Below are 24,024 nucleotides of genomic sequence, written 5' to 3' on the forward strand. Positions count from 1 at the left end.
GGATTCCTCCTCCAGGTGGAGCTGTACCTGGCCACCGTACACCCGGCACCCTCGGGGCATGAGAGCGTGTCCGCCCTGATCTCCTGCCTGTCCGGGAAGGCGTTGGAATGGGCCAACGCGGAGTGGAGGAAGATCGACGCCGAGACTATCACCTACAACGAGTTCTCCCGCCGCTTCAGGGCGGTGTTTGACCATCCCCGGAGGGAAAGCGGCGGGGGAGCGTCTGGTCTTCCTCCGGCAGGGGAGGAGGAGTGCCCAAGAATTCGCTCTCGAATTCCGTACTCTAGCGGCAGATGCAGGGTGGAATGAGCGGGCCCTCGTCGATCTATACAGATGTAGCCTACGAGAGGACGTCCGTCGGGAGCTGGCTTGTAGGGACACCAGTCTCTCTTTCGACCAGCTGGTCGACATGTCCATCAGGCTGGATAACCTATTGGCCACCCGCGGACGTCCTGAGGGGGTCCGTCCATTTCACCCTCCAGCGCCTCCGAGCCGTGTCCTATGGAGCTCGGGGGCGCTGGCGCTCGAGAGAGGAGGAGTCGGTTGGTTAGGGGGTCCATCCACTGCACCAACTGTGGTCGGGGAGGACACACCGCGGCTAGGTGCTGGGGATGGCCTCCTAGGGAGGATGACGACAGGTCCCGCACTGGGGATTCCCTCCAGGTGAGTAGGCGCCCCACTCACCCAGAGCTCACTGTTGCCCATTTTTGGATGCCTGTGCGTTTTCCACAGGTAGCACCTCATTCCCAGCATAAGGCGCTGGTAGATTCAGGCGCGGCTGGGAATTTTATTGATAAAAAGTTTTGTTTAGCGTTAGGGATTCCCCTTATTTCTGTTGATGTTCCTTTCCCCGTTCATGCCCTAGATAGTCGTCCGTTGGGTACGGGCTTAATCAGGGAGGTCACGGCGCCACTTAGGATGTGTGCGCAGGGGGATCATCAGGAGATGATTCAGCTGTTCCTGATTGACTCTCCTGCGTATCCGGTGGTGCTGGGCATGCCCTGGTTGAGTACCCATAACCCAGCTATTTCGTGGCAGGAGAGGGCTCTGATGGAGTGGTCTGCTCAGTGTGTGGGTAGATGTTTGGGCGTTTCCGTAGGGGCTACCTCGGTGGAGAGTCCAAACCAGGTGCCCGCATTGCACGTTCCCCCTGAGTATGGGGATTTGGCTATTGCGTTTAGTAAGGCGAGGGCGACGCGGTTGCCACCCCATAGGCAGGGAGATTGTGCGATAGACCTCCAGGCAGGAGCTGCGCTCCCACGGAGCCATGTGTATCCTCTGTCTCAGGAGGAGAAGAAAGCTATGGAGATTTACATAGACGAATCTCTGAGACAAGGATACATACGGCCTTCCACTTCCCCTGCGTCCTCGAGTTTCTTTTTTGTGAAGAAAAAGGATGGTGGTTTGCGCCCGTGCATCGATTACCGTGGTCTCAATCAGATTACGGTGAAGTACAGTTATCCACTCCCGCTGATTGCGACCATGACTGAGTCGTTGCATGGGGCGCGTTTCTTCACTAAGTTAGATCTCAGGAGCGCGTACAACTTGGTGCGCATCAGGGAGGGTGATGAATGGAAGACAGCCTTTAGTACCACCTCGGGCCATTACGAGTATCTGGTCATGCCATACGGGTTGATGAACGCTCCGTCAGTTTTCCAATCATTCGTGGATGAGATCTTCAGGGACATGCAGGGGCAGGGGGTGGTTGTGTACATTGATGACATTCTCGTGTACTCGCCTACCCGTGTCGAGCATGTGGCCCTGGTGCGTAGAGTGTTGCGGAGGCTGGTGGAGCACGACCTGTATGTGAAGGCAGAGAAGTGTCTGTTTTTCCAGGAGTCGGTCTCCTTTTTGGGTTATCAGTTGTCTGCGTCAGGGGTGAAGATGGAGGTAGACCGGGTGTCGGCCGTGCGTAATTGGCAAACACCAACCACTGTGAAGGAGGTGCAGCAGTTTTTGGGGTTTGCAAATTACTACAGGAGGTTTATCCGGGGTTTTGGACAGGTGGCAGCTCCCATCACGTCTCTTTTGAAGGGGGGTCCGGTGCGTCTGCAGTGGTCGGCCGAGGCGGACAGGGCGTTTGGGAGGCTGAAGGACCTGTTTACCTCGGCCCCGGTGCTGGCGCATCCGGATCCCTCTTTGCCGTTCCAGGTAGAGGTGGACGCGTCAGAGGCCGGTTTAGGAGCCGTGCTTTCACAACGGTCTGGCGCGCCACCTAAACTCCGCCCCTGTGCTTTTTATTCTAAGAAGCTCAGTCCGGCGGAGCGGAACTATGACGTAGGGGACAGGGAGCTGTTAGCCGTGGTACAAGCTCTAAAGGTGTGGAGGCACTGGCTTGAGGGGGCTCAACACCCTTTCCTCATTTTGACGGACCACCGTAACCTGGAGTACATCCGGGCGGCGAGGAGGCTGAACCCTCGCCAGGCAAGATGGAGTATGTTCTTGACCAGGTTCACTTTTAAGATCACGTACATCCCTGGGTCACAGAATGGTAAGGCAGATGCGCTGTCTCGGCGGTATGACACGGAGGAGAGGTCCGTGGAGCCCACTCCCATACTGCCTGAGTCGTGTCTGGTGGCACCGGTAGTGTGGGAGGTCGATGCTGAACTCGAGCGGGCGTTACGCACCGACCCTAGTCCACCACAGTGCCCGGAGGGTCGGAAGTACGTTCCGCTCGAGGTTTGGGATCGATTGATCTATTGGGCTCACACGTCACCCTCCTCTGGACATCCGGGTATCGGCCGGACAGTGCACTGTCTTAGTGCCAAGTACAGGTGGCCCACGTTGGCAAGGGATGTGAGGGTTTATGTTTCCTCCTGCTCGGTGTGCGCCCAGTGTAAGGCGCCTAGACATCTGCCTAGGGGTAAGTTGCTACCCCTGCCCGTTCCACAACGACCATGGTCCCACCTCTCTGTGGACTTTATAACAGACCTTCCCCTCTCCCAAGGGAATACTACCATCCTGGTCGTTGTGGACCGGTTCTCTAAGGCCTGTCGTTTGCTCCCCATGCCGGGTCTTCCTACTGCCCTACAAACTGCCGAGGCACTGTTCACCCATGTGTTCCGGCACTACGGGGTACCCGAGGACATTGTGGCTGATCGGGGTCCCCAATTCACCTCCAGAGTCTGGAGAGCGTTTATGGAGCGGTTGGGGGTCTCGGTGAGCCTCACCTCGGGGTACCACCCGGAGAGTAATGGGCAGGTGGAACGCGTAAACCAGGATGTGGGTAGGTTTCTCAGAACATACTGCCAGGACCGGCCGGAGGAGTGGTCAAGGTGCGTTCCCTGGGCCGAGATGGCCCAGAATTCCCTACGCCATTCCTCCACTAACCTAACTCCATTTCAATGTGTGTTAGGTTACCAGCCGGTTCTGGCACCCTGGCAGCAGAGCCAGATCGAGGCTCCTGCGGTGGATGAGTGGGCGCGGCGCTCGGAGGAGACTTGGAACGCTGCACACGTCCACCTGCAGCGGGCCATCCGACGTCAGAAGGCGAGCGCTGATCTCCACCGCAGTGAGGGACCGGTGTACGCACCTGGTGATCGAGTCTGGCTCTCTACCAGAAACCTGCCCCTCCGCCTGCCCTGTCGGAAACTGGGTCGGCGGTTTGTAGGGCCATTTAAAGTCCTGAGAAGGTTGAACGAGGTATGTTATAGATTACAGCTACATGTGGAGTATAAGTGTATTAACCCCTCGTTCCATGTGTCCCTTCTCAGGCCGGTGGTAGCGGGCCCGCTCCAAGAAAATGAGATAGGGGAGACTCCCCCGCCCCCATTGGACATCGAGGGGGCACCGGCGTACTCCGTGAGGTCCATCTTGGATTCGAGACGTCGGATGGGGGGTCTTCAGTATCTAGTGGAGTGGGAGGGGTACGGTCCGGAGGAGCGGTGCTGGGTGCCGAGGAGAGACATTTTGGACCCGTCGCTCCTGACGGAATTCCATTGGGGGTATCCGACGCGCCCTGCTCCACGTCCCTCCGGGTCGTCCCCCGAGGCCGGAGTCGGCGCACGTCTGGAGCCGCGCGTCAAGGGGGGGGTACTGTCACGGTTTCGGCCGAGGCTGCCTCTCTCCCTTGTTCGGGCAGGTTTCGGCGTTCGTCGTCTCCGGAATTCTAGCTGCCACCGTTGCATGTTCCATGTTTCCTGTTTGATTAGTTTTGTCTGTTAGCCACACCTGTCTTGTGTTATGTCTCATTAAGCACCCTATTTAGTTTCCTTGTTGTTAGTGTAGTGTTGTGTGTAATTGTTTCGTGTCAGGTGTTTGTGCGTTACCCGTGTTTCGGTACGCCAGTTACGATTTAACTTCCTCCTCGGTTGAGGAGAGTTTTTGCGCCCTGTGTTTGTGCGCTCGTTTTGACGCCTGTGTGCGTCTGTTGGCCTCTGGCCGTTTTTGGATTATTTTGCACTCGCTAGTAAAGTCTTGTTGGACTGTACATCTGCTTCTGCGCCTGATTCCACACCTCACCATTTCTAACACCGTGACATTTATTTGCAAATTATGGTGGAAAATAAGTATTTGGTCACCTACAAACAAGCAAGATTTCTGGCTCTCACAGACCTGTAACTTATTCATTAAGAGGCTCCTCTGTCCTCCACTCGTTACCTGTATTAATGGCACCTGTTTGAACTTGTTATCAGTATAAAAGACACCTGTCCACAACCTCAAACAGTCACACTCCAAACTCCACTATGGCCAAGACCAAAGAGCTGTCAAAGGACACCAGAAACACAATTGTAGACCTGCACCAGGCTGGGAAGACTGAATCTGCAATAGGTAAGCAGCTTGGTTTGAAGAAATCAACTGTGGGAGCAATTATTAGGAAATGGAAGACATACAAGACCACTGATAATCTCCCTCGATCTGGGGCTCCACGCAAGATCTCACCCCGTGGGGTCAAAATGATCACAAGAACGGTGAGCAAAAATCCCAGAACCACACGGGGGGACCTAGTGAATGACCTGCAGAGAGCTGGGACCAAAGTAACAAAGCCTACCATCAGTAACACACTACGCCGCCAGGGACTCAAATCCTGCAGTGGCAGACGTGTCCCCCTGCTTAAGCCAGTACATTTCCAGGCCCGTCTGAAGTTTGCTAGAGTGCATTTGGATGATCCAGAAGAGGATTGGGAGAATGTCATATGGTCAGATGAAACCAAAATAGAACTTTTTGGTAAAAACTCAACTTGTCGTGTTTGGAGGACAAAGTTGCATCCAAAGAACACCATACCTACTGTGAAGCATGGGGGTGGAAACATCATGCTTTGGGGCTGTTTTTCTGCAAAGGGACCAGGACGACTGATCCGTGTAAAGGAAAGAATGAATGGGGCCATGTATCGTGAGATTTTGAGTGAAAACCTCCTTCCATCAGCAAGGGCATTGAAGATGAAACGTGGCTGGGTCTTTCAGCATGACAATGATCCCAAACACACCACCCGGAATACGAAGGAGTGGCTTTGTAAGAAGCATTTCAAGGTCCTGGAGTGGCCTAGCCAGTCTCCAGATCTCAACCCCATAGAAAATCTTTGGAGGGAGTTGAAAGTCTGTGTTGCCCAGCGACAGCCCCAAAACATCACTGCTCTAGAGGAGATCTGCATGGAGGAATGGGCCAAAATACCAGCAACAGTGTGTGAAAACCTTGTGAAGACTTACAGAAAACGTTTGACCTGTGTCATTGCCAACAAAGGGTATATAACAAAGTATTGAGAAACTTTTGTTATTGACCAAATACTTATTTTCCACCATAATTGCAAATAAATGCATTAAAAATCCTACAATGTGATTTTCTGGATTTTCTTTTCTCATTTTGTCTGTCATAGTTGACGTGTACCTATGATGAAAATTACAGGCCTCTCTCATCTTTTTAAGTGGGAGAACTTGCACAATTGGTGACTGACTAAATACTTTTTTTCCCCACTGTATATATATATTTTTTTTATACTGGCCCCCCATGGGAATCGAACCCACAACCCTGGTGGTGCGTGTTCCTAGTCCGGTCCGGCCCGTGCCTGCTCCTCGCACCAGACCAGTGGTGCATGTTTCCAGTCCTGGTCCGGCACCGGTCAGCGGCTCCACTCCGGAGCCAGAGCAGTCCGCTCCACCGGTGCCTGATCCAGCTCCGGTCAGCTGCTCCACTCCGGAGCCAGAGCAGTTCGCTCCACCGGTGCCAGTCCAGCTCCGGTCAGCGGCTCCAGTCCGGAGCCTGAGCAGCCCGCTCCACCGTCGTCTGGTCCAGCTCGGGTCAGCGGCTCCAGTCCAGACCCAGACGTCAGCCCCTCTCCAGGTTCGGGGTCTCCCACACCAGGGTCCAGACAGGGCCTGGAGTATCGTGGGAGGAAGGAGAGGGAAAACAGCGCGCCGAGGTCCAGACCAGACCAGGGGCGCAGCATGGAGACGGAGAATAAGAGGTCGTCACGCCCGGAGCCGAATCCGCCTCCGAGGCGGAATGCCCACCCGGCCCCTACCCTGTTAGGTGAAGGTTGTGCGGTCGGAGTCCGCACCTTTGGGGGGGGGTACTGTCACGCCCTGACTCAGGGGACTCTTATATGTTGAGTCAGGGTGTGTATATTCTATGTTGTGTATATTCTATGTGTGTTATCTAGTATGTGTATATCTATGTTGGCCGGTGTGGTTCCCAATCAGAGGCAGCTGTCGCTCGTTGTCTCTGATTGGGGATCATACTTAGGCAGCCTATTGGCACTAGGTAGTTGTGGGATCTTGTTCCGTGTAAGGTTTGTTGTGTGTCTACCTTAGGACTTCACGTTTCGTTTCGTTTGTTGTTTTGTCGGTTGTTTATTCGTTGTCAATAAACATGTATGCATATCACGCTGCGCCTTGGTCTGACCTGTCCTTGAACGAACGTGACAATCTCACTGTTCAAATAAACCTACCATTAAAATTATAGACTGATCATGTCTTTGTCAGTGGGCAAACGTACAAAATCAGCAGGGGATCAAATACTTTTTTCCCTCACTGTAAGTCGCTTTGGATAAGAGCGTCTGCTAAATGATGTAAATGTAATGAGTAGGTGTGTCCAAACTTTTGACTGGTACTGTATATATATATATATTTATAACATTTTACAATTGCTAGCAAGCTAATTAATTGATCCTGCATCATGAAATACCTTATTGGTGTAAATAAGTTAATAACTGTCCACATTGTTAGTGACACATTAATTCAGTAGAAGTGGCCCCATACGTGAATCAAACCCTCAACCCTGGTGTTTCTAGCACTCTCTAACCCACTCATCCATCGGAACCACGTGTTTCTGTGTCATATATTTTACTCATATCTGTTTTTTTGTCTGCAGGCGGTGCATTGGTGGACATCGGTGAGGCCATGAGGCAGATGGCCGACGTGAAGGACTCTCTGGACATCAGCGTCAAACAAAACTTTATCGACCCACTCCAGAACTTACAGGACAAAGACCTCAAGGAAATCACGGTCAGTGGTATATTAGATTTCAGTTGTATTCCATTAGCTTTCAGAACTCAATGGTTGCATCACCAATGGTACCCTATTCCCTTTATAGTGCACTACTTTAGACCAGGGCCCATATGGGATGTGCATAAAAGTTGTATACTTGCAATGTTATTCACAAAGGTGATTTCACAATATGTTTAATTTGTATTAGTCATTTTAAATGTTTCATAACGGTTTTGAGTAAGACCGTCCTCAATTCTTCCTGGGAAGAGCCTCTGTACTCCCCCATAATGCCCCTTTTCAACCATCTCTCCTGATTGTTTTGTGTGCAGCATCACCTGAAGAAGCTGGAGGGGAGGCGGTTAGACTTTGACTATAAGAAGAAGCGTCATGGTAAGGTGCCTGACGAGGAGATCCGCCAGGCGGTGGAGAAGTTTGAGGAGAGCAAAGAGCTGGCCGAGAGGAGCATGTTCAACTTCCTGGAGAACGATGTGAGTGAATAGTAGAGGGATACACTACCTGTGGTAACGGTTCTCTCGCTCTTTCTCTCTGAAAAAGAGTGCCACCATGTGGTGGTCTCCGATAGAGGTGCCGGTTTCGATTATAGGTGCAACTGTCCCAGCGCCCCGGTTAGAGGACGTAAATGACCAGTAGGAGGCTTTATTTCCATACACCAAACAGACACACACACAGTAAAGAGGAATAGAATCGGTGAAGGGGGTTTTGTGTTCAGTGACGGACTAACACGCGATTGGGAAGTCCAGGGTGGAGGCTTGTCCTTGTAGGAAGGGTCCAGTGGTGAGTTGTGTTGAGGTGGTGCAGAGTTCTTCTGACCTGTTGTCTCTCTGCACCCCTGTGTCCAACTAAAGAACAGGCAGGAATAAGTCTGTTACCTCACCAGATAGGGCCTGTGATTGGCAGACCAGGTCAGCTGACTGCGTTCCCTGGCAACCTGGTCCCTAACACAGAGGTGTGAAGTGGCCTCTGCTATTGGACAAAGGAGTCAGGTTGAGGCGGGGGATGGTAGCCTCTGCTGCAGCTGAAAAGTCACAGAGTTTGTCTCTATGTCCTAGCCAGAGAGAGGGTTCAGTGAGGGTTTAAGGATTACAATTATAGGGTTTTGTACACACTTTCTGTCTCTCTCTGTCTGTGGCACTCGCTGTAGCTCTGAGGCCTAAACACCCTGGTAGCAGAATCAATCAAGCAATGTGGTGCCAGGACAACAACCTCTCCCTCAACGTCAGTAACACAAAGGAGCTGATCGTGGACTACAGGAAACAGAGGGCCGAGCACACCCCCATTCACATCGATGGGGCTTTAGTGGCGCAGGTCGAGAGCTTCAAGTTCCTCAGTGTCCTTATCACTAAGGAGCTATAATGGTCCAAACACACCACGACAACGCCTCTGCCCCCTCAGGAGGCTGAAAAGATTTGGCATCCTCAAAAAGTTATACAGCTGCACCATTGAGAGCATCTTGACTCGCTGCATCACCACTTCACCACTTGGTATGGTAACAGCTTGGCATCCAACCGCAAGGTACTACAGAGGGTAGTGTGGACGGCCCAGTACATCACTGGGGCCAAGCTCCCTGCAATCCAGGACCTCTATACTAGGCGATGTCAGAGGAAGGCCCAACATTTTTTCAAAGACTCCAACCACCCAAGTCATAGGCGATTCTCTCTGCTACCGCATGGCAAGTGGAACCGATGCACCAAGTCTGGAACCAACAGGACCCTGAACAGCTTCTACCTCCAAGCCATAAGACTGCTAAATAGTTAGTTAAATAGTTAACCAAATAGCATTGACCCTTTTTGCACTCACTTTTTTTGACTCATCACATACGCTGCTGCTACTGTTTACTATCTGTCACTTTATTCCTAGTTATATGTAAATATCTACCTCAATTACCTCGTATCCCTGCACATCGACTCGGTACTTGTATCCCTTGTATACAGCCAAGTTATTACCTCATACCCCTGCACATCAACTCAGTACTGGTACCCCTTGTATACAGCCAAGTTATTACCTCATACCCCTGCACATCAACTCAGTACTGGCACCACTTGTATATAGCCAAGTTATTACCTCATACCCCTGCACATCAACTCAGTACTGGCACCACTTGTATATAGCCAAGTTATTACCTCATACCCCTGCACATCAACTCAGTACTGGCACCACTTGTATATAGCCAAGTTATCGTTACTCATTGTGTATCTATTAATACTTTTATTATTACGTGTTTTACCTTTTTATAATTTTTCTATGTTCTTTCTCTCTGCATTGTTAGGAAGGGCCCGTAAGTAAGCATTTCACTGTTAGTCCACACCTGTTGTTTACCAAGCATGTAACAAATACAATTTGATTTGAATCAATCAATCAGTCAGTCAATCAATCAATCAATCTCTCAACCAAATGTATTTGTATATCCCGTATTTACAACAACAGTTGTCACAAAGTACAGCACTTTACAGTACAATCGCAATGTCAATCTTACCAAGAAATAGTTTGCTAAATTTTCTTCATCCAAGATAAAAAGAGCTTGATAAGATCGATAATATTCTTGTTCTGTGTTTCGTAGGTGGAGCAGGTGAGTCAGCTGTCAGCGTTGGTTGAAGCGGCGTTAGACTACCACCGCCAGTCCTTGGAGATCCTAGAAGACCTCAACACCCAACTACAGACCAGGCAACTAACTAACTACAGCTATCACACTCCACAGTCCCTAAACAGCCTGTCCCTCATCTCCTTCTCTTCATCTGTACTGATGTGAAAGAACTGGACATGTGAAAGCTACTCCCTAGTGAGCATCCACCATTTTGCTTTCACCTTTTCAGTTTTCAATTCAGTCATTCTGGTTCAAGTTGAAATTCACTGCCTGAATTCAAAAATCGTCCTCAGTTCACATTCTAATTGCACTAAATTGAAAACCAAATTGAAGGAAAGCCAACCAATTGAATGAAAACCAACCAGTTGAAGGAAACAGGACAAGGACAGGAGGAAACCACTTTAGACTATGCAGCCTGTGATGTACACATGTTGCCGGGCCAAAGTGAATAACATCATAATGCCTCTCACAGGATATCCTCAGCCAGAAGTCGACCGAAGAGAGAGATTAAACAAAAGTCCATCATGAGCAGCATTGAGACCATAGACAACACTCAGCACAATGGACTATCATATAGCTCCTCACACAAGTCCTCAGGTACAGTGTGTGTGTGTGTGTGTGTGTGTGTGTGTGTGTGTGTGTGTGTGTGTGTGTGTGTACCAATTCTGCTCACATTAGTTTTGATCAACCCCATCCGTTTGTCCATGTTATCCTTTCACCCATTGTTTTTTTCCCCAAATCATGTCATGTTATATTTTTCTATGGTTCTTTCCAGACAACCAGATCAACCACACAGTAAATGGAAATGGGAAAAGTAGGTATACTTGGACTGATCACATCAAACAGGTGTCGCACCCATACACTTAATCATAGTAGTCTCATGAATGGCTTATTCTGACTCTCTAGAGATAATCTGTCAAAACTCTTGTGAAGTCTGGCTCCATCAATGTAACTTCCATAAAAGCTGTTTTTCTGCCCTCTTGTGGTTAGAGAGTACAAACCTCCATGACAATTAAACAAAACATGCTAAGAGTGCTCTGGGTTAAACCATTAGTGGGGAAAATGCAAAACTGACCCAGGATCAGCGTCTAAGGTCAACTTCACACTACACCGCTAAGAGCAGTAGAAATTGTGATTCTCAATAGCACACTGAAAGAATCACATCTGTAATAGGTTTAAAAGATGACGATAAAAGCTTTTATCCACTCAGATTAAAGTTTGTGTCAGTCAGTTTATTATTCATTAATCAGATATTGGTTGCCGTTTCAACCATGACAGGTGTCATCATGCCATGTGTAGGGTAGGGTTGCAAAATTCACGTACATTTCAACAACAACAAAAATCCAGAAACCCCGGTTTGGAACATTCCTGGAATCAGGATTGAAAAAGCAGTACATCCGGGGTAGCTTCTTTGGGGATTTCTGTAAAACCTGGGAATTTTAGGAAAGTTACAGGCATTGTGTTTGTTGGTGCTTGTCTCAGCTTCCATCTCCATGTTTCTCCATCCATCTCTCACCCAGCTGATCCCTTCACCACCGTCCCCCTATCCTGGCCAGAGAGTCCCACTTTCAACGGCCACCGTGAGTAACACACACACACACACACACACTCCCTCTCATACTGTCACTATCACACCCATCTCTGTTTGTCTTAATGTGTTGGATTTGTTTTGCTCCACCAACCCACATCAGATCCTTATCAGAGGAAAATACACTCCTGGGAACATGCTAGTGTCTGACAGTTCTCTGTTATTCTCCCTCTCCTCCTATCCCCATCCCCCATCCCCCATCCCCCCTCTCCCCTTCTCCTCCTTCTCCTCCCTCCCTCTCCCCCCTCTCCCCTCTCCCCTCTCACCCCTTTCCCCTTCCCCCCTCTCCTCCCTCACCTCCCTCTCCCCCCTCTCCCCCCTTACCCCTTCTCCTCCCTCCCTTCCTCTCCCCCTCCCCCTTCTCCTCCCTCACCCCTTCTCCTCCCTCCCTCACCCCTTCCTCCCTCCCTCCCTCCCTCACCCCCTCCCTCCCTCACCCCTTCTCCTCCCTCCCTCCCAACATCCCTCACCCCCTCCCTCCCTCACCCCTTCTCCTCCCTCCCTCCCACCCTCACCCCTTCTCCTCCCTCCCTTATCCCTTCTCCCCCCTCCCTCCCTCCCTCCCTCCCTCACCCCTTCTCCTCCCCCCTCTCCCTCCCTCACCCCTTCTCCTCCCTCCCTCCAGAGTTGGAGGTGCTGGACCAGCCGTGTGCCAGGGCCCTGTATGACTTTGAGCCGGAGAACGATGGCGAGCTGGGCTTCAAGGAGGGTGACATCATCATCCTCACCAACCAGATAGATGACAACTGGTACGAAGGCATGATAAACGGAGACTCTGGCTTCTTCCCAATCAACTATGTGGAGGTTATCGTACCCCTGCCCCAGTGAGACAGCACCGGACAGGACACCACCCAACCAGGGACCAACCTCCAGAGCACAAACCTCCTCACAGCCCCCCCTAGTCCCTAGTCCCTATGTACCTGTGGAGATTTGAGAGGATTTTGCTGTTTTGATCTGGGAGCTATTTCCATATAGATTGCACCTGTCGAATCTGCTCAGATCTCCACAAGTGCATAGGGCGTAGGTTCTAGGGGTCGATTTGGGATTAGGCCACAGTGTCCATTTCATCATTTCATCCAATCCCCACCCTCAAGCCTCCAGTCATCAGCCCCCAGTCCCTACCCTTACACCCTCAGCCTTAGAAAGTCAGTACTGAATCTCAAATCGACCCTATACCCTAGACACTTTTGTAGATCTGAAAAGATTGGACAGGTATAAGCAATGAAGTGGACATTCTAACCAGTCTATCAGAAGGCAGGGTGAAGCAAATGTAATATTGTTAATACCAATCCAATAGGCGTGTATAGGGGTTAGAGGGTATAAGGGTTTATTTGGGATTTCAGCACAACTCTCAGCAACAACAACTCTTAGCACAAACCTACGTCTAATTTATTGTCAAATCTACATCTAATCGCTAGTCCCCAGACCACAACCCTCCAATACCCCAGCACCCACACAGCACTTAGCCTCCAGCCCCGCCCCCAGCCCCCCGCCCCCAGCCCCCTAACCACAAACTCGATGAAATCGTCATATGAAATTGATCACAACACAGTTCATCAACGTCCTCCTCAGATGACGACGCCTTGCTTTTCACCACGGTCATTCAATAAGTGTTCCTCTTTTCTCTTTGTCTTTAATATTTATTTTCTACAATGTTCTTTTCATGGTTTGTGAAATGTGAAAATCAGGGTTCCTCCCCCAAACAGACAAGACAACTAAAAGAATCACCTGAAAATCGCTGTGTATGGGAAACCACTTTTGGGTTGAAATATTTTGTGGTTGTAAACTGAAGAAAAGTCATGCCAGGTTATCAAAGATGATGTTTTCTCATCATCCGCCACCATGAGAAAACAAAATCTCCTGGAGTCTCCTGGAAAAATCCCCATTGCTACTGTACGTCTCCGTTTGGTTTTCCTGTGTAACTTTTCTTCAAGTGTTGATGTTGAGTTAGGATTGGTCTTTTTGTTCCTTTTCTCTGCTGTTATCTGTAGGGCCAGGAGTTATGCCTGACCATGTTACCTGACCAAGACAAACTCTGGTCCCTAGTTATAGGTTATTATAGGCTATAACGTGTCCAGAGTTGTTCCTGTTGTCTGTCTCTCTGTACCTCCCTCTGCCTGCCTGCCCGCCTGCCTGTTGTGCTCTTAAGTGTTACCCCAAACACATATTTTTAAACTGTAAGGAACTGATTTTACAACTCTGAATGTCCTTCTCTCTCTGTGTTTACATGGTCTGGTCTTTCGGTGACGTAAAGACTCCTCTAAGGACTGTACCACTGTTCTGTGTCAGACAGGGGTGAATGCCTTGACCCACTTGGACCGTTTAAGTCCTTTTAAAATTGTCTGTATTGCACTGAAGCTTTAGACTCGGAACGCGCACCTATGGACAAGCACATACTGTATGTTTTCTAGCTTTCTCCTCGAGCATTGCACTTTCTATATCCTTCACGATGAGAAGAAATACCTATATCATGTCTGTAAAGTTATCGCTATGGTGAATATATAGATTGATATGGACCACGATATGTACTGTATGCGATGAAACAGTTTGTGCGCCATGTAACGTTAGACCACCATTGTAGATTGTCTCAAAATTATAGACAATAAAGGCACACTCTGTCACCTTTCTTTCCCCGGTGGTAGCACCACAAAGTACTTACACACAAACCAAACTAAAATTGTTTGATTCACATCAATCAAGCTCTTCTTTTTCTTTGTAATTTGCACTTGCAAAGACTCTCAACCCTCCAAAACAAACAAGTGTTATCTAAGGCCGCACAGGTGACCAGAAATAGAAGCAATGAAGTGTGCCTTTAATGAGATATGCCTGGCTAGTATCATGTCTGAAGTCTGATAACCCTGGGCTTATTTAGGAAGTGCAGCATTGCTCTGACCTGACCTTCTAAGTAACACATCTCTACATCCTGATGGTTGGTTTTAAACTGACAATAGCCCCTCTCTCTCTCTCTCTCTCTGCTGAGAATGACATTTATCAGAGCCCTAAAATAAGTATTATGTACTGTGTATATATAGCTCTGGAGTTTATATGTTCACCATTCAACAGAACGAATAACTCCAGAATGATTGAACAACAACGCCATATCTGAATCATCATCATGTATGGTCATTTTTATTTTATTTAAAAAGCCACATTCCCTCTACCCAAAAGTCTGGATTGGGTATTTCTACCAAAATACACTTAAACATTCTCAATCGTCTTATTTCGCTAAGTATAACCCTTTCTGGACCAACTACACTAACTAAACAAGAAGGGGAAATATAGGACCATGTCCAAAGGTGTCTAAAGGTAATACTCTGTGTTGATATTGCTAGTGAAAATGGAAAACCCTGTTTGCATGGTTTCTTTTAAAAAGACTGTAGCCATGGATTTGATTGTGAGAGAGAAAAAAACGCTAGATATTTTGTAGGAGGCAGCATAAGAAATGGAAAAACCTTCAATTTGGAAGAGGATTGTTCTAAAGCTCAACCCTTCTGTTCTGTAATAGCCTGCTGCTTTCTTAAGGTGTCTGTCTGATGGTCGACAGGTGTGTGTGTGTGTGTGTCCGTCCCATTTGGGACAAAGCCACTGTGTCATGATTGAGATGACACTTTCCCAACACTATAGCTGAACTAAATGTCCATCTCCACTGTTAGCTCTCTCTCTGCTTTACTTAACCAGCTCTGAAACCACTCTGTTCAGTATCACTTCACCACAAAGTTAGTCAATGGACACTGGCTGTTCATACTTTATGACGTCCTTTTTCGTCTTTTATTTTTTTTTGTAACATAATCTATACAAAAGGTGTTTTATGGATGTTATAAATGAATATATTAATATGTACTGTATATTGCGTAAATAAATGAAAAGCAAATACTGAGCCATCTTTGATGTAATTGCCTCTTGATATTGTTTTAGAAATTGTTTAAAAACATTTAACGTTTGCCTTTTTAGTTTTTCTTTGTTCCTACCATACACAGCATAGCTACAGTATGTATCTATACACTCACCTTAGCAGGTTGGGATCAGTTCCATTCGAACGACCAACCCAGTGAATGAAAAACTTTTTAAAAACACCCTAAAAAATCCTAGGCCGTCATTGTAAATAAGAATTTGTTCTTAACTGACTTGCCTAGTTAAATAAAGTTAAACAAACAAACAAAAAAGCATTGAAAGTGATGGACAATGAATTCCTTTCCTGAATAGACTTGAGTGGAAATGGAATTGACTTTCAATTGAAATATACAAAATATATAAATAGCCCTCATAACAGAGGGCTCAGAGCCCTGCTACGATGTTAAATGTTCCACATAAAGAACAATTGACAAGCATACAACTGACCTGGTACAGTACAACATTGGTGGAAAATGTACATTTTCATCCTTTTAGTGGATTTCAGATTTTAAGACTCACCAAGTATATCATGTCTATAGACCAGTGATTCCCAAATGGCAGGTGAGGGCTGAATTATTTTGGGTTGTGGCTGGAACGAGTTCTATTTCTTCTTGCTTTATAGTCAATCATTTTGAGTCAGTAAAAATGAGTCACTATTCCTAAAGGTTTTGGTGGGTCATAAATGCTTGAGAACCACAGTTCTAAACAGCACAGTGCTGAGGGAAGCTTGATCAAATGTTCGCTCATATCCACACCTCAGGCACTCAGGTACTCTGTTTGGTGTATTTTCTCTATTTTCTTGGGAAACAACATTACCAGTGATGAGTACCACAGTATCATCTGTATGGACTTTCAAATACAGTGTAGCAAAAGTCATTCCCTAGTAGTTGTCATGGAATAATGCCAAAGCACTATACAGCATTTCCGTTCGTTCAATCATATCCAGACCTCCGTACTGCGTAGCTTGGATTCCCAGCCCTCCCCCTTGCTCTTCAGAACCTGTGTCTCTGCTCTCTGGAGCTCCTGGTTGTTGGGAAGCTGCAGCCCTGTCTCTATCCCAGCCTCAGGCTCCTTATTAAATGGGGGACAGTTCCCCGCACAGGTCCAGTCAGGCCGGTGGTCGACTACCAGATCCAAGGTCGGTAGCAACGTCGTACTGGTGACGTCCCTAAGCCCGAGAGAGGACGTCAGTGAGGGGCTGTCGGGAGCGAAAGTCTCAAAGGTTTCGTAACCCCCTTTCTCTACCCCATAATTACCCCTTGATCCGCCCTCCTTGAGCCTCACTGAGAGTTTGATCTTCTTCCATCCTAGATGATTAAGCTCCAGAAGGTTGAGGAGGATGCAGAAGACCCCCACGCAGAACATGAAGAGGAGGAAGATGGTTTTCTCCGTGGGCCGTGACACGTAGCAGTCCACGGGCTGCGTGCAGGGCGCGGCCTTGCACAAAAAGTGGACGGGCACGCAGAAGCCGAAGAGAAACGATTGAGCCATGACAAACCCCACCTCCAGCAGCGCCCGGAAACACACATGGAACACATAGTACTTGGAAAGGACGCCTCTGGTTCCTCCTCCACCTCCAGGACCCCCTGGCGCATCGTAGTGGCTATTCCTGTAGACGCGAGCCCTGGCCTGGGTTAGAGACACGGCGGTGGTGGCTGTGGTGGCTGTAGTGGTGGCAGCTCCCTTTAGGAGGCTATGACTCTGGGCAGTGATTCCCTCCAAGACATTGGCCAAGCTGTGACCTAAGTGCCGGTGCGAACGAATGGAGCAGCTATCCGAGTCGCAGCTCCGGTTGAATGCCTCTCGACCTCCATCCTTCCCCCCGTCTCGAGGCAAGTCCCTTGGGTGAACCCCCTGGCCCAGCCCCCCGTGTCCCTGCGGCAGCTTCGACAGATTATGCCACGTATATATGATAAAACAGAGAGATGGAGTCGAGACACTGATGATGTGGAAGACCCAGAAGCGCGGCTGTGAGATGGGGGCGAAGGCGTCATAGCAGACAGTGGCGCAGCCCGGCTGCAGGGTGTTGCACACAAACATCTCCTGCTCGTCGGCGTACACGTCCTCAATCGCCACGGCAATGATGAGGAGGCGAAAGATCACCATGACGGTGAGCCAGAGGCGTCCAATCATGGTGGAGTGCTGGTGGACGGCGTCCAGGAGACGTTTGAGGAGCGTCCACTCCGTCATGATGGCTGCCGATGGCCGTCTTCCTCTCTGAAAGACAAGATGGCTCCAATACAGTGTCAGTCTGGGCAGTACCAGTTCAAGACACCTCCACCCCTGGATTCAATGTGGGCAGGTTCTAGAGATCCACACTAGTCCTGGATAGCTTGCCTGGAACACAGCGGTCTAGGAACACAGCGGTCTAGGAACACAGCGGTCTAGGAACACAGCGGTCTAGGAACACAGCGGTCTAGGAACACAGCGGTCTAGGAACACAGCGGTTTCATCCACACCTCCATGCTCTTCCTTGGTTTTAGATCAGATATAGCCCTGGATCCGCTCTTCCACTGGATGCACTGACATACAGCACTCTGACTGCTGGTGTCCTGCTGCCTCGGGGAAGAAGGACGAGCTGCCTGGTGTAGCCTACAGCGGCATGTAAAGCGCCTTGAGCACTGGAAAAGCGTTATACAAATCCAATCAATTATAGTGTAGGCAGATCCAGTTCTCCTCTCTGTCAGTCCTGGATGTACAGGGAACAGGTGCTGTAGATCCACTGAAGCCCTGGATAGCTTGCCTGGAACACACAGCGGTCAAAGAAGGGCAACACCTCCCCTCATCCAGCCTCATTTGTTGTAGATGTAATATAGCCCTGGATCCTTTCTTCCCCTGGCTGTACTGGCAACTCCAACACTCCTCTGGGTCCACTCCAACCCTGGCTCTCTTAGGAGGAAATACCTGAGGACTGTCACTCTGAGCTGGGGTTAATGGTACACCAGCCGTCCTGTAGTACAAGATTCTTAGGATATCCACTGGTTGTAGATCCACTGGAGTCCTGACTCCTCTGTAGATAGACAGGCAGGCACTCTCCTGTCTCCTGGCCCTGTCTCTGAACCAGAGAAGTGGCGTCATCTCTGCAAGTGAGCCATCCCATCCCGGGACTTCTTCAAAGATAAGGAACGGTTCTAAACACACACACACACACACACACACACAAATTCATGGACGTACACACAAAAACAGTCTCACACACACACACATTCATAGACGGACACAAAGACACACACATGCATTTGCACACACATGCACACACAATCACACACACACACCCTAGCCAGCTGGACGAACGGCCACTTGACACGACTCCCATGGTATGCCCTCTCCCTCTCTCTCTTGTCTTCAGGGTTCCATTTTAAACCCCCTTCTAAGAGACTCTTCCTACTTTAGAGAGCTCACTGATAGTGCTGGCTGATATACATTCTTTATAGATTACTCTGCAGCCTGAAGATACAGCAATGAGCAATGAGCTTGTCCATTAATGGACATTAACTTATAAATGTTACCCTGATTCAGAATCCAAACATAGGTATTATATAAATGTTACCCTGATTCAGAATCCAAACAGAGGTATTTTATAAATGTTACCCTGATTCAGAATCCAAACAGAGGTATTTTATAAATGTTACCCTGATTCAGAATCCAAACAGAGGTATTTTATAAATGTTACCCTGATTCAGAATCCAAACATAGGTATTTTATAAATGTTACCCTGATTCAGAATCCAAACAGAGGTATTTTATAAATGTTACCCTGATTCAGAATCCAAACATAGGTATTTTATAAATGTTACCCTGTGTCAAGAGGTGAGGTGTATGGAGGGTGGAAGTCAGGCGCAGGACACCGAGGCTCAGTCCAACAGAGTTTACTCAAATAATCCAACAAGGAAACGGTAAACAACCTGCCTCGAAAAACACAGAGGCGAGCATTACGCAAAAAGCGTAAAACACTAAAACAGAAAACAAGAAACGAAACACGCAGCACTACGACAGGCGAACAACAACACACAATCCTACTAAGCAAACAGACAGAACTTATAGGACAGGTGATCAATAAACAATTGGACACAGGTGTGACAGACAGACAAAAGCAATCACACACAGAACAAAGATCGGTGGCAGCTAGTACTCCGGGGACGGCGACCGCCGACGCCTGCTCGTACAAGGAGGAGGAGCAGCCTCGGCAGAATCCGTGACAGTACCCCCCTTGACGCGCGGCTCCAGCCGTGCACCGACCCCGGCCTCGGGGACGGCCAGGAGGACGCGGACCCGGGCGCGTGGGATGCCCACGGTGGAACTCAGTCAGGAGGGATGGATCGAGGATGTCCCTCCTGGGCACCCAGGACCGTTCCTCCGGACCGTACCCCTCCCACTCCACGAGATACTGGAGACCACTCCTCCGGCGCCTCGAGTCCAATATAGTCCGGACCCTGTACGCCGGTGCCCCCTCGATGTCCAAAGGGGGTGGAGGGGTCTCTCCTATCTCCTCCTCTTGGAGTGGACCAGCTACCACCGGCCTGAGAAGAGACACATGGAACGAGGGGTTAATATTTTTGTACTCAATAGGCAGTTGTAATCTGTAACACACCTCGTTCAATCTTCTCAGGACTTTGAAGGGCCCCACAAACCGCCGACCCAGCTTCCGGCAGGGCAGGCGGAGGGGCAGGTTTCGAGTCGAGAGCCAGACTCGATCTCCCGGTGCGTACACCGGCCCCTCACTGCGGTGGCGATCGGCGCTCGCCTTCTGTTGACGGATGGCACGCTGCAGATGGACATGGGCAGCGTCCCACGTCTCTTCTGAGCGCCGAATCCACTCGTCCACCGCAGGGGCCTCGGTCTGGCTCTCGTGCCACGGTGCCAGGACCGGCTGATATCCTAAAATACACTGGAAAGGTGTTAATCCGGTGGAGGAGTGGCGGAGAGAGTTCCGGGCCATCTCTGCCCAGGGGATATACCTCGACCACTCCTCCGGCCGGTCCCGGCAATAGGACCTCAAAACCTACCCACATCCTGGTTAACACGTTCAACCTGCCCATTGCTCTCTGGGTGGTACCCCGAGGTAAGGCTAACCGAGACCCCCAGGCGTTCCATAAAAGCCCCCCAGACTCTGGAGGTGAACTGGGGACCTCGGTCGGACACAATATCCTCGGGGACCCCATAGTGCCGGAACACGTGGGTAAAGAGGGCCTCGGCGGTCTGTAGGGCAGTAGGGAGACCCGGCAGTGGGAGGAGACGACAGGCCTTAGAAAACCGATCCACAACGACCAAAATGGTAGTATTACCCTGGGAAGGGGGTAGATCGGTCACAAAATCTACAGATAGGTGGGACCATGGTCGTTGTGGAACGGGCAGAGGATGTAACTTACCCCTGGGCAAATGTCTAGGTGCCTTACACTGGGCACACACCGAGCAGGAGGAGACATAAACCCTCACATCCCTGGCTAACGTTGGCCACCAGTATTTCACGCTAAGGCAGTGCACCGTCCCACCAATACCAGGATGTCCAGAGGAGGGTGATGTATGAGCCCACGAAATAAGCCGATCACGAACCTCGAGCGGAACGTACGTCCGCCCCACAGGACACTCGGGGGAGTAGGGTCGGTACGCAGCGCCCGCTCGATTTCCGCATCGACCTCCCATACTACCGGAGCCACCAGACAAGACTTCGGCAGTATGGAAGTAGGCTCAATGGACCTCTCCTCCGTGTCATACTGTCGGGACAGTGCGTCTGCCTTACCGTTCTGGGACCCAGGGATGTATGTGATCTTAAACACAAACCGGGTTAGGAACATGTTCCACCTAGCCTGACGAGGGTTCAATCTCCTAGCTGCCCGGATGTACTCCAGGTTGCGGTGATCAGTCAGAATGAGAAAAGGGTGTTGAGCCCCCTCAAGCCAATGCCTCCACACCTTTAGGGCCTGGACTACAGCTAACAGCTCCCTGTCCCCAACGTCATAATTGCGCTCCGCCGAGCTGAGCTTCTTGGAGTAGAACGCACAGGGGCGGAGCTTAGGTGGCGTGCCGGACCGTTGTGACAGGACTGCCCCAATACCGGTCTCGGACGCGTCCACCTCTACTTGGAAAGGCAAAGAGGGATCCGGATGTGCCAGCACCGGGGCGAAGCGAACAGGTTCTTCAGCTTGACAAATGCCCTGTCCGCCTCAGCTGACCACCGCAAGCGCACCCGACCCCCCTTTAGCAGGGACGTAATGGGAACTGCAACCTGTCCAAAAACCCCGGATAAACCTCCGGTAGTAATTAGCAAAACCCAAGAACCGCTGCACCTCTTTTACGGTGGTTGGAGTTTGCCAATTACGCACAGCTGATACCCGATCTACCTCTATCTCCACGCCAGACGCGGACAACCGATAACCCAAAAAGGAGACGGACTCCTGGAAGAACAGGCATTTCTCTGCCTTGACATACAAGTCATGCTCCAACAGTCGTCTCAATACTCGGGCGCACCTGGGCTACATGCTCGGCTCGTGTAGAAGAATACACTAGAATGTCGTCAATGTACACCACTACACCCTGCCCATGCATGTCCCGGAAAATCTCATCAACAAAGGATTGGAAGACTGAAGGAGCATTCATTAACCCATACGGCATGACGAGATACTCGTAATGACCCGAGGTGGTGCTAAATGCTGTTTTCCATTCATCCCCCCTTAATGCGCACCAAATTATGCGCGCTCCTGAGATCCAACTTTGTGAAGAAACGCGCTCCGGCGTAATGACTCCGTCATCGTCGCAATCAGTGGAAGTGGGTAACTGTATTTTACTGTGATCTGATTGAGACTACGGTAATCAATACACGGCGCAATCCCCCGTCCTTCTTCTTCACAAAGAAGAAACTCGAGGAAACCGGAGAAGTAGAGGGCCGTATGTATCCCTGTGCCAAGGACTCGGCTATGTAAGTCTCCATAGCCGCAGTCTCCTCTTGAGACAGGGGATACACACGACTCCTGGGAAAAGCTGCTCCGGTCTGGAGATTTATCGCACAGTCCACCTGTCTATGAGGAGGTAGCCGTGCTGCTCTCGATTTGCTAAACGCTAGTGCTAAATCCTCATACTGGGGGAATGCGCAGTGCGGGCACTTGGTTCGGACTCTCTACCGAGGTCGCCCCTATGGAAACACCTAGACATCTCCCTACACACTGGGCAGACCACTCCATAAGAGCCCTCTGTTGCCACGCTATGGTAGGATCGTGGGTGCTTAACCAGGGAAGCCCCAACACCACTGGGTACGCAGGAGAGTCAATCAGATAGAACTGAATGATTTCCTCATGACCCCCCTGCGTAGTCATCGTCAGCGGTGCCGTGACATCCCTGATTAGACCCGACCCCAACGGCCGGCTGTCTAACGCATGGACAGGGAATGGAACTTCTACCGGCCGAAGGGGAATTCCTAACCTAGCACAAAATGCCCGATCAATAAAGTTCCCAGCTGCGCCTGAATCTACTAGCGCCTTATGCTGGGAATGAGGTGCCACCTGTGGAAAACGCACAGGAATGCTCATGTGACCAACAGAGAGCTCTGGGTAAGTGGGGCGCCTACTCACCTGAAATGACTCCCCAGTGCGTGACCTGTTGTCCCCTCTCTCAGAAGACCCTCCCCAGCACCTGGCCGCGGTGTGTCCTCCACGGCCACAGTTGGTGCAGGGATTGGCCCTCCTCGGGTTCTCCCTCCTCCTCTCTCTAGCGCCAGCACCCCGAGCTCCATAGGAATTGGCTCAGAGGTGCTGGAGGATGGAATGGACGACCCCCACTCGGGACGTCCGCGGGCGGCCAGCAGGGTGTCAAGCCTGATGGAGATGTCCACCAGCTGGTCGAAGCATAGGTTGGTGTCCCTGCAGGCCAGCTCACGACGAACGTCCTCTCGCAGGCTACACCGATACTGGTCGATGAGGGCCCTCTCATTCCATCCCGCATCCGCAGCTAACGTCCGGAACTCCAGTGCGAACTCCTGTGCGCTCCTCTTCTCCTGTCGGAGGTAGAACAGACGCTCCCCCGCCGCCTTCCCTTCAGGTGGGTGATCGAAGACTGCCCGGAAGCGGCGGGAGAACTCAGCGTAGGTGATGGTAGCTGCGTCTATTCTCCTCCATTCGGCGTTGGCCCATTCCAACGCCTTACCGGATAGACAGGAGATGAGGGCGGCGACGCTCTCGTATCCCGAGGGCGCCGGGTGTATAGTAGCCAGGTATAGTTCTATCTGCAGGAGGAAACCCTGACACCCGGCTGCAGAACCGTCATATGCCCTCGGGAGCGAGAGCCGAATGCCACTGGGTTCCGGTGCTGAGAGAGGAGGACTGGTCGTTGGTGATGGGATCGTGGGTGATGGCGTGGGCACTTCCCTCGTCACCAAGCGACTCATCTTGTTGGACACCTCGTCAAGGGCGGCCTCAAGTTGCTGGAACAAGCTGTCTTGATAATGTAACTGCTCCTCCAGCAACCTGGGTGCCGCCACTGCTCCTGCTGACTCCATGATGGTGTGTTGTTCTGTCAAGAGGTGAGGTGTAT

General features: G+C 50.3%; 2 protein-coding genes across 4 annotated transcripts in view; one reads left to right on the forward strand and one right to left on the reverse strand.

Moving 5' to 3' along the window:
* The window catches only part of sh3gl3a (SH3-domain GRB2-like 3a), a 55,408-nt gene extending 39,920 nt beyond the window's left edge, over positions 1-15,488 (forward strand). The window contains exons 5-11 of one of the 3 annotated variants that reach the window (XM_041899155.2): positions 7,306-7,439; positions 7,751-7,909; positions 10,000-10,103; positions 10,496-10,620; positions 10,799-10,837; positions 11,544-11,603; positions 12,237-15,488. In XM_041899155.2, coding sequence (XP_041755089.1) covers positions 7,306-7,439; positions 7,751-7,909; positions 10,000-10,103; positions 10,496-10,620; positions 10,799-10,837; positions 11,544-11,603; positions 12,237-12,439 — 824 coding nt within the window. In that variant the 3' untranslated portion in view covers positions 12,440-15,488. Of the gene's footprint in view, positions 1-7,305; positions 7,440-7,750; positions 7,910-9,999; positions 10,104-10,495; positions 10,642-10,798; positions 10,838-11,543; positions 11,604-12,236 lie in introns of all 3 variants that reach the window. The other 2 variants (XM_045225280.1, XM_041899156.2) reach the window with 2 other exon arrangements.
* A 272-nt stretch (positions 15,489-15,760) lies between these two features.
* On the reverse strand, positions 15,761-17,692 carry gjd6 (gap junction protein delta 6). Its single transcript, XM_041899601.2, has 4 exons — positions 17,362-17,692; positions 17,203-17,304; positions 16,748-17,088; positions 15,761-16,717 (listed from the first exon to the last, which is right to left on the reverse strand). The coding sequence occupies exons 1-4, from the start codon at positions 17,690-17,692 to the stop codon at positions 16,439-16,441; spliced, it is 1,053 nt and encodes a 350-aa protein (XP_041755535.2). The 3' UTR covers positions 15,761-16,438.
* Between the last annotated feature and the right edge of the window lie 6,332 nt (positions 17,693-24,024).

Source organism: Coregonus clupeaformis, chromosome 15 (genome assembly GCF_020615455.1).
Source record: "Coregonus clupeaformis isolate EN_2021a chromosome 15, ASM2061545v1, whole genome shotgun sequence".
Classification (NCBI taxonomy): Eukaryota; Metazoa; Chordata; class Actinopteri; order Salmoniformes; family Salmonidae; genus Coregonus; species Coregonus clupeaformis.

Coding starts and splice junctions, on each gene's coding strand:
- gjd6 (XM_041899601.2), bottom strand. CDS start 17,692: ATGACGGAGTGGACGCTCCTCAAACGTCTCCTGGACGCCGTCCACCAG. Junction 17,305..17,361: donor GCAGGGACACGGGGGGCTGG/GCCAGGGGGTTC, acceptor ATGGAGGTCGAG/AGGCATTCAACCGGAGCTGC. Junction 16,718..16,747: donor GATCAAGGGGTAATTATGGG/GTAGAGAAAGGG, acceptor GAAACCTTTGAG/ACTTTCGCTCCCGACAGCCC.